The sequence below is a fragment of the Cyprinodon variegatus genome, unplaced genomic scaffold (genome assembly GCF_000732505.1).
Source record: "Cyprinodon variegatus isolate N-32 unplaced genomic scaffold, C_variegatus-1.0 Scaffold302, whole genome shotgun sequence".
NCBI classification, from domain to species: Eukaryota; Metazoa; Chordata; class Actinopteri; order Cyprinodontiformes; family Cyprinodontidae; genus Cyprinodon; species Cyprinodon variegatus.
Genome location: NW_015150755.1, coordinates 25,354 through 34,656, shown reverse-complemented (window position 1 = coordinate 34,656; position 9,303 = coordinate 25,354). Strand labels below are relative to the sequence as shown.

The following is a 9,303-nucleotide window of genomic DNA, read 5'->3' as shown; positions in this document are numbered from 1 at the left end:
CTGTTGATAGATCAGTTTGTACATTTTTTAGCGTGCGCAGTGAAATAGCTCACGTTTTTATACACGCAAACCTTTGATAGATCCGGCCCTTAGAGTACTTAAATTAACAAGTTTGCATGACCCATCATGATGCACCACCACCTTTAACATCAAGCTGAAGTCCATTTATTTCTTCTCATATTAACCCTCCACATTTTTAGCACTGTTGTGAAAGTTTACCAGGAGATTATGAATAAATTAAATAACTAAAACATGAAGTTAAAACACCACGTTCAGCCCCTTCTGAATCGCAGGAAAAAGGTTGCTACTAAGCATAGCCTTAAGCTGGAAAGTGCTTTAGAATCAAGCCTTTAGCAGCCACGTGCTACTGGCAACAGGAAGTTGAACGACAGTAGTCCATCTTTTAAAAGCTCCACTAGAGAGTTGTGTCTTCAGAGGGGTGTAGTTCCAGTTACATCAGCAACGTGTGATCCCAACAGCGCAAAGCCTGCAGCATCTACAAATATTTTGTCTCTCTTAAGTGTAGGAATTTCTGATTATTTACTGCATCTTTTCTGCTCACAATTTTAACCAAGTCCCCTGTGTCTTTGTAGTTTACATGTCCAAAAAAAAAAAAAAAATAGCCCTCAGTAATCTACTAAATGGATGGTATACTTTTCAGTGTAGGTCTTGCTGACACCAATTCTTGCATTAGTGGTTGCAGAATTATGAAAAAATCTTGTTGGTACTCAAAAGATAACTTTCAAAAATTCTGCGCTGGATTTCAAACAGGGAGAGTCTTAGTTCTTCAACTTTTTTTTTAATTTAGTTTCCAGTGTGACTGCATTTGTGTAACTATAGTTAAATACTATTTAAACATATGATTTGACTTTTTTTGACAGTGATTTTCCCATTTAACCATTATGTTTGTTAAAATCTTAATTTTCTATGTGAATCAAACTGCTCATAATGATGTTTTCTTGCTAGCATCTAGAATGCTAAACTTGGGCCCAGCTTGTGTCTGAGATGTCTTGTTTCGCTTTACACTTATATCTCAAACATGTAGCACATTCTTTTTTAAGTAGGGCCAACATTTACACCTAGACCCCATTTAGATAGCACATAGGCTAAAACATGGGTACAAAAAGGGATTATACCTGGTTAACACAAATGTTTTATGTAAATATAGGCTTGAATTTGGTAGATAAAAAAGGCTGATTAATTTTTCACATGATTCATTTGAGAATCAGCTTATAACAAACTATATAAGGCAACCAGTTCTGCTAATATAGGCTGTGTTTAGTCAAAGTGGCTCCGAAATGAAACCAATTTAATAGCCATCTAGCCTAAGCATAATCCTTATGGGACCCACATATATATGTTGGCAAGAGATTGGACAGTTAAAGATCATAGAGTTTGAGAACTCAAAGTTGACTGTAAACATTGAACACAGTCAGCCATACAAGCATTTCTCAAAAAGCCACGAGTAGAATACTTTCAACCTACATTTTAAAAGTAAGCAAAGTTGTTCACTTTGGGCTTGTTTATACTGAAAGAAAAAAATAAAAACTCAGACACTCTGGATGTTTTCTATCTATATTTTCTAGTTTTCTCACTAACATTTCTGTAAACTGGAGAAATGATAGCAGTACCACAAGCTTTATACTTTCAATTCTTTATGTTATGTAAGCTTTTTCTTTCCTAAATTTGGAGCAAGATATTGGTATTATAAAAAAGGAGAGTTGCTTCTTTTTCAAAATTAGCGGTGTACTGTATCTGTCTCATTGTTATTTAGTGGCTTAAAATATTAAGGATAGATGTCTGACTGTTCAGTGTGTGGTTTACCTTCCTTTTATAAATACATATTTGTATAACTTTGTTTTTAAAAAGGTCATGGTCTCCTGGAGCCAGGGACAATGCCTTTGACGACCTGCGTTACATCTGGGGAGGCTTTGCCTACCTGCAGGACATGATGGACCATGCTGTCATTCGACTGCAAACGTCAAAGTCTCAGCCGCTTGGTGTTTTTCTCCAGCAAATCCCATACCCCTGTTTTGTTGATGATGGGTGAGTACAAATGCTTTAATACATTTCTATCAACCCTTGATTACAGATAAAGAAAGAATTATTTAAAGCCATGCTTATTTATCCACTTGAGGAGGTGTTTCTAAATGCTCCACGGTGTTAAATTAGATTTAGACTTTATCATTTTGTATACACAGAGTGTATGCAAAAATTTATTTCGTACAGTACAGCTCTCAAGACTTTCTTATTTTTAAAGAGCAGCCGTGATAAAGGTAAGCAGCAGTTATAATGTAAACATACGACTGTATATAAGTTCGATTCCAATATTCATTCCTTCAGTGGGGAAGAAACTGTTCTGGAATCTGCTGGATCTGCATCGGATGCTCCGAAGCCTCTTCCCAGAGGGCAGCAGGGAGAAAAGTCCATGGTGGGGGTTTGAGGGGTCATTTATATTGTTACGGGCTCAGAGTGCTGGGATGAAATGTCTTTTATGGAGGAAAGAGGAGCCCCGATGATCCTCTCTGCTGTATTCACCGTTTTCCAGTGTTAGACGCTGCAACCTCCACACCACACAGTGAGACAGCTGGTCAGAAAGCTCTCTATGGTGCTTCGGTAGAAGGTGGTGAGGATGGGTGGGGGCAGGTGGGCTCTCATTATCCTCTGCAAGAAGTACATGCGCTTTTGTGCCCTTTTGATCAGTGAGGTGGTGTTTGGAGTTGCTGACCACCTCTACAGCTGAGCTGTTGATGAGCAGTGGAGCGTGGTTACGCCGGTCCCTCCTGAAGTCCAAGATGATCTCCTTTGTCTTCTCCACATTCAGTAGCAGGCTGGTATCTCTGCACCAGCCCAACAGCTGCTCCACTTCCTCTCTGTAGTCCTGGTCATCGTCGTCTCTGATGAGGCCCACCACTGCAGTGTTGTCTGCAAACTTAACGATGTGAACGTAGTGAACCTGGAGACACAGTCATGTGTCATCAGGGTTGAGAGCAGGGGGCACAGGACGCAGCCCTAAGGGGAGCCTGTGCTTAGGGTGATGACATCAGAGGTGTTATATCCGACCCGGACTGACTGAGGTCCATATACTGGCACTATGGATTGGTCCAGCAAGGTGTTAAAAAGCCAGCTGATCTGCACATTCCTTGTACACCCGCTTAGGTATATTATCAGGTTCTGGGGCCTTCCTTGGGCTGACTCTTCTCAGGTTTAGTGCCTCTACCCCCTGGTGTGGAACAGCTTTCACTGCTGGAGTGCTGTTTAGTGTCTCAAACCTTCCAAAGAAGTTGTTCAGTTTATTTAGGAAGTAAGTGTTTGCTGCATCTACCAGGGGGGAAGGTGTGTTCTAGTCTATGATCACCCAAATGCCTTGCCACATCCTCCAGGTTTTGCTGGCGTTGTAGAAAAGATCCTGGATCTTCTGGCTGTGGTTCTGCTTTGCTGATGACACAGTTTAAGTTGGCACAGGCTGTTCTCAGTGCCCCTTTATCACCAGACTTGAAAGCTGAGTTCTTTTAGCGATTTCGGAATCTCTTCATTCATCCAGGGTGGTTGGTTGGCCCGGGTGGTGATATTCTTTTTGATACTGACGTCCTCAATGCATTTGTTAATGTAGGCTGACACAGTCATGGCATACTCATCAATATTTAATGAGTTGTCATAGGTTGCTGCAGCCTTGAAGATGTTCCTATCAGAGCATTCAAAACAGCCTTGGAGTTTCTCTATGGCGCCTTCAGACCACACTCTGACCTCTTTAACTGTCTCTTTAGCCCTGATCAGCTGGGGCTTATATGCAGGGATTAGCATGACAGAGAGATGATCTGATGACCCAAGGTGGGGCCGGGTACTGCTCTGATTGCATCTTTGATGTTAGAGTAAACCAGGTCTGAAGTGTTTTCACTCATAAATAAGGACCCAATAAGTTACCTAAGTTTTAAAGATTTCCCTGTGGACTGATACTTCAGTTATTTGTCTAACATAGCTGTTTCAATGATATATGATTTTATGCTGGTAATTTATAATGAACTCCCTTGCTAATGTCATTTCTTAAACTAAGACCTAAAAAGATGAGAGGGAATCTAATTATGTTTAGAGGGTCAGCAGGAAAGCTAAAACCAAAGAAGGCAGGCCAAAATATAGGCTTTAATCAAACCACATTACATTTTTAATTGTTTTAATAATTTTAGCTAGCAGTCTGAATTTCCATGTTTTTCTCTTGCATTTTATCTTTCTTTTTCTTCTCTACCAGCTCTGTGTAAAAGTTGCATTGGCCTGTTGATTTGACACTTGCATGTACTAATGTGAGCTCTGGCTGATGTTAAAATTAGTGTGATGCATTTAATATTTTACAGCACTATAACTTTATGAGCTGTAATAGGAGTGTATAAAGATAACTGGCTCACAGAGTTGGATTGATTGGCTTTTAGAATCTATTTGTATGATTTTTTTCTGTCATAACTGTTTATTCAGTTTGTCTAAGTATCAATAATTACACATGATCTGTTTTTTCTACATTATACCTTTGATGTGACACTACTGTAGGGTGAACTTTGTTTATCTGCTCTTAAAATGGGAAACCATAAAAGTATGTATTTTGAGGAAAACTTCTTGCCCAAATGTAGGGCAGAAAAACAAACAAACATTTGAAACAATAAAACGTAGTATTGTAATGTAAGGCAAAAAGACAAAGAAGAAAAACAGACCCAGACAGGAACATTGGGGGGAAAAAAAAAACCTCTGGTGGTTACTTTTTTCTCCCTGAACTGTGTTTCTCCAGGGAAAAGACAGAAAGGGAACTTTGGCTTCAGTCGCTTAAATCTGTTCTCTTTCATTAGTCTTAAAAAAACAAACTTCTATTTCAATCTGTTTTGTGATGTAAAGGGACAACAAATATCTCTGAGCAAAAAAATGCAAAATGTTTTTAATTTTATTATTATTTTTTTTAATACATTGGACATATTTATTAACGTGAATAATTCTGCTCCACTATGTAAATGTTATCCGACTTCTCAGTCTGACCTTCATCTGAAGTTGCTAGTAGTTTTGATGTGAAAAATAATACTCTGGAAAGGTATGGAGAATCACTAAATTTAAATTAATAAAATCATGAATAAATAAACACCTTTGCAAATGACTTACTTTTCAAATAAATATATAAAGAAATAAGGTAATGAGCATTTAAATTCAACAAATTAAAAATTTATTAAATTGCTAGTCTTCCAATGGTATAATTTATCTCTGCATTTTTGTTTTAGCTTTTTTTTCTTAGATAAAATTTTCGACAGACACACATTGATATATAATTCTACAAAGTTCACTCAAAGGTACTTGTAAAACATGTTTAACAAAGTAGTTGTCCGTTTAAACTTGAAAAAAAAAACAACAAAGAATACTCTTTACCTAATACATCCATGTTGTCCTTCCTGTCATTGACAAAACAATCAGTGACTATACACACCTTTTCCCTCTCCTTTTTTATCTGCTGATGGTGGCTGGATGCACTTTGGGATGTCTATGTGATGCTGCTACCAACCGAAAGGGTCATCTTCAAATTACTAAACCCTGACCTAGAGTCCTGCACGGGTCCAGTTTTACCAACCCGCACCTGCCCGAACTCGTTAGGATGACTACCGAACCCGACCCGTCACCCGCGGATATCTTCAATTCAAATCCGAACACGACCCGACCCGTTCATATTTAACCCGCAACCCGACCCGTTAACACATCAAGTAATAGGCTATAGTACGCTGCGCTGCAGAACAGCGCCAATAACACTGCGGCAGGCGTGTATGCACTGACTGTGGCCTTTTTGGAGGGAAGCCCACACTGCCGGCAGGGCTTTAAGCTACAACAAGGGTGACCCCAGCGCCTGATTAATATAACATTTCTGATGTCCATAACAACACACACGCATAAAAAAAAAATCACCAACTACCCGCCCGCACTAAAAAAATATCCGCCCGACCCGTTTATTTTTATTTTTATTTAGCGGGTGAGCCGTCGGGGACCCGCGGGTACCCGACCCGTTGCAGGACTCTACCCTGACCCTTAAAAGTAAAAGAAATTTTTCAAATTACAATTAAATTACGGGTACAAGTGGCTGAAAAGAGTTTTCTCCATAGTGTGTCTGGGATCTTCGTTAGAGATAGGGTGGGGAGCTCAGTCATCCAGGAAGGACTCAGAGTAGAACCACGACTCCACATCGAGAGGAGCCAGTCGAGGTGGCTCAGGCGTCTGATTAGGATTCCTCCTGGACGTCTCCCTGATGAGGTGTTCCAGGCACGTCCCACTGTGAAAAGGCCCAGGACACGCTGGATGGAGTATGTTTCTCAGCTGGCCTGGGAGTGCCTTTGAATTCCCCTGGAGGAGCTGGCCCAAGTGGCTGGGGAAAGGGACGTCTGGGCCTCCCTACTGAAACTGATACCCCCGCGACCCAACCCCGAATAAGCGGAAGAAGATAGACGAATGGACGGACATAGGAGTTTGCCCTGAAATCAAATGGTTATCGCTTTCAGAGTTGTTTTGTTCTTGGGCATGACACTTCAACCGCATTGCCTACTGATGGTGGTCAGAAGGCCCAGTGTACGGCAGCCTTGCTTCTGCCAGTGAGCCCCAGGGCAGCGGTTGCTAAAATGTCGTTTGCCACCATCAGTATGTGCGTGAATGGGTGAATGACTGAATGTATTGTGAAGTGCTTTGATTAAGTCTCCTGACTTGAAAAAGCACTATATAAGTACAGGCCATTTGAATTTATTTATTAGTGGAAAATGTATTTACTAAGTGATTTGCTTCTGAATGTATTCTAGGTACAGTAATGACATGATTGGTCCTTATATTTACAAAATTGTACAGAGGACTTCGAAGAAAAATATGTAAAGATACGTAAACTACTGATGTAATTCATCTACCACAGGTATAAACTAAGAGGTCCCTTTCTCCACATACTTGAGCGGGCAGGCTTCCACAAACATCTGTTTCTGACTCAAGGGTGACTCCCCGCAAAGCAAAAGCAATGCTAAACTTTTATGTTTGCGTACAAAGTATCTTACTACACCACTCAACAAGAAGGCGTTTCTCTTCAGGAACAAAAATTCATACCGAATGGCTTTTAAAGATGACATTGAGCTGAAAGGGCTCCCGATGGGATACATGGCAATGATGTACTATTCAGAGTAGGCAGTTGCAAGGACCCTCCACATCTCAGCTGCTCTCCGCCTCACTGACAGGTGTGCTTTCAGAGAAGAAACGATGCAAAGCAACCATCTAGATTTTTTTTTTGTTAAGAGAAAAGGCAAACCCATCCTGTTATGCCAAGTCAGTGTGGGAAATTAAGGTATTTCCCATGAGAAATATAAGAATGGGTTCATGAAAGCTGAAACTTTCTGAAACAGACTCTGCATGGCTTACACCATGTAGCCTAGCCAGCCAGACTGACTAAAGCTTTATACACAGCCTATCTACCTAGAAAAGAGCTTGGACCAGAGCAAGACTGACAGTGTCAGTGGAAAAAAGTTTGAACCAATGAGATAAGTACAGTATGGATGCTATGCAAAAAGCCCTTTATGAAAGAAAAGATCTTAAAGAGCCAGTTTTTTTTTTTTTTTTTAAAGATAAATCCAGCTCATTTAGGACATAGCAGAGGCATTATTAAACACTGCTCCACTGCTGCAGCAATCTTGGCTCTTATGGTCACAGGAGAGAAACGTTTTATGGGTAATTCTGGTGCAACTGAAAACACCTGTCTATTACGCTGTGATTTGTCTGCGCCTTACCAGACCAACTTACGCTAAGTGAAATGCTACGTTCACACCGCACATGATTTACATTGCAAAATAGCGCCTGCTGCTTCATTTTTGATACACATCAAGGTCAAGAGCATCTTTGAGGCTCCTGAAACATGTCTAGTAATGTGTGTCCAGATGCGTCTGGTGCCTGTGCTGCTTTTGTGTTCAATGGCATAGAGCGGCTTTGCTGTATTTGCTGTGATCAGTGGGTAAAAAGTAGTTTTAATATATTTTTAAGTGAGAAAGTCCACCTGAAAACTCCATCTGTGCAGTCAGAAGATTATGATCCTCCCTAAAAATATTTTTTCTGTCGGAGGCGCTCAGACCCCCACATACCGGCGCTGCGCTGTCACTGGGAATCCCCAGCAGCAGCTGCCTCAGGCCTGGTCGTCTCTTGTGAATTTTCCCCTATTTCATGGCGTCTAGAAGTCAATGTTAGTGTTCCTCAGGTATGTGGTACAAATTGCAGGCTCCAGAATAATAAAAGTAAAAAATATTTTGCCAGCAGGTTTTGACATTTTAAGTTAATTCAGACATTTCATAGCGCGCTGCATCAGGAGCGCTGTGTGTCTGCCTGCCAGCTCCCAGATTAGCTCCTCCGATTGGTTGATGTGCCGCGTCAAGCAACAAAAGTTCAATTTTTCCAACTCCAGCAGCTGCTTCTTGTGAAGTGCATCACGTGCCTCAGAAGCTCATGAGGCGCCACTTCAGCTGCTCAGATGCATCAAGATGCACTGCACCAGCTGCTGCAGGACTTTTTGATGCACATCAACCATTGACTCTGCATGTAAACCAGCTGCTTCTGCTGCTTCAATCGAGTGTGGTGTGAACGTAGTACAGTATTAGTCAGTCTTGCAGGCCAGACATACTGGGGGGCGTTTACTTTTGATTTCTTCCTTTATAGTTGGCCTTACCTCACCAAACAACCTTTGTTTCTCTTCTCTCTTCATAGTAGTAACATTTTCCCCTTGTGGTCTGTTTAGTTATGACACAGCCCTGGAGGGAGGCATTGGCTAGCAACTTTATGTTGTACAAATAATGGACTTGGTCCTTTCTTGCAGTGGTTTCCTCTTTCTCTCTTATAGACTTAGCTACTGGCTAAGCTTTCACAGCGACTTCACTGTATGTGCTCTCTTTCATCTGGTAGACTTCAAAACTAGCTCAGAGTTAATCTGTTTAGCTGTGTTTCCCTCCTTGATAAAACCATGACAGGAGCTGCTACTGGTATTAATCTTTCACTTTTCTCACATAGACACTGCCTCTGGATCAATGCTTCTTTGTTACTTTGTGTGTATGCTTGTGCTCTCTCTGCTCAGCCATGGCAGATGACCATTAGCAAAGGTTCTGCTGGAGGTTTCCTCTTGTTAAAGGGAGTTTTCCTTTCCACTGGGACAATATGCAGGTTCAGTATAAGTGGTTGCTCCACCAACACAAACCCAGTGTCTGTTCACTGTCGCTTCATACGCATTCAGGTGGAAAAAAATTATGTCAATAACTCAATCCAATATGCACAGTCTCACTA

General features: G+C 41.0%; 1 protein-coding gene across 1 annotated transcript in view; it reads left to right on the top strand.

Moving 5' to 3' along the window:
* LOC107090594 (retinal-specific ATP-binding cassette transporter-like) overlaps positions 1-9,303 on the top strand; it is a gene marked incomplete at its 3' end in the record, with an annotated part of 58,295 nt that overhangs the window by 30,584 nt on the left and 18,408 nt on the right. The window contains exon 7 of the mRNA XM_015384058.1: positions 1,870-2,046. Within this exon, the coding sequence (XP_015239544.1) occupies positions 1,870-2,046 (177 nt within the window). The remainder of the gene's footprint in view (positions 1-1,869; positions 2,047-9,303) is intronic.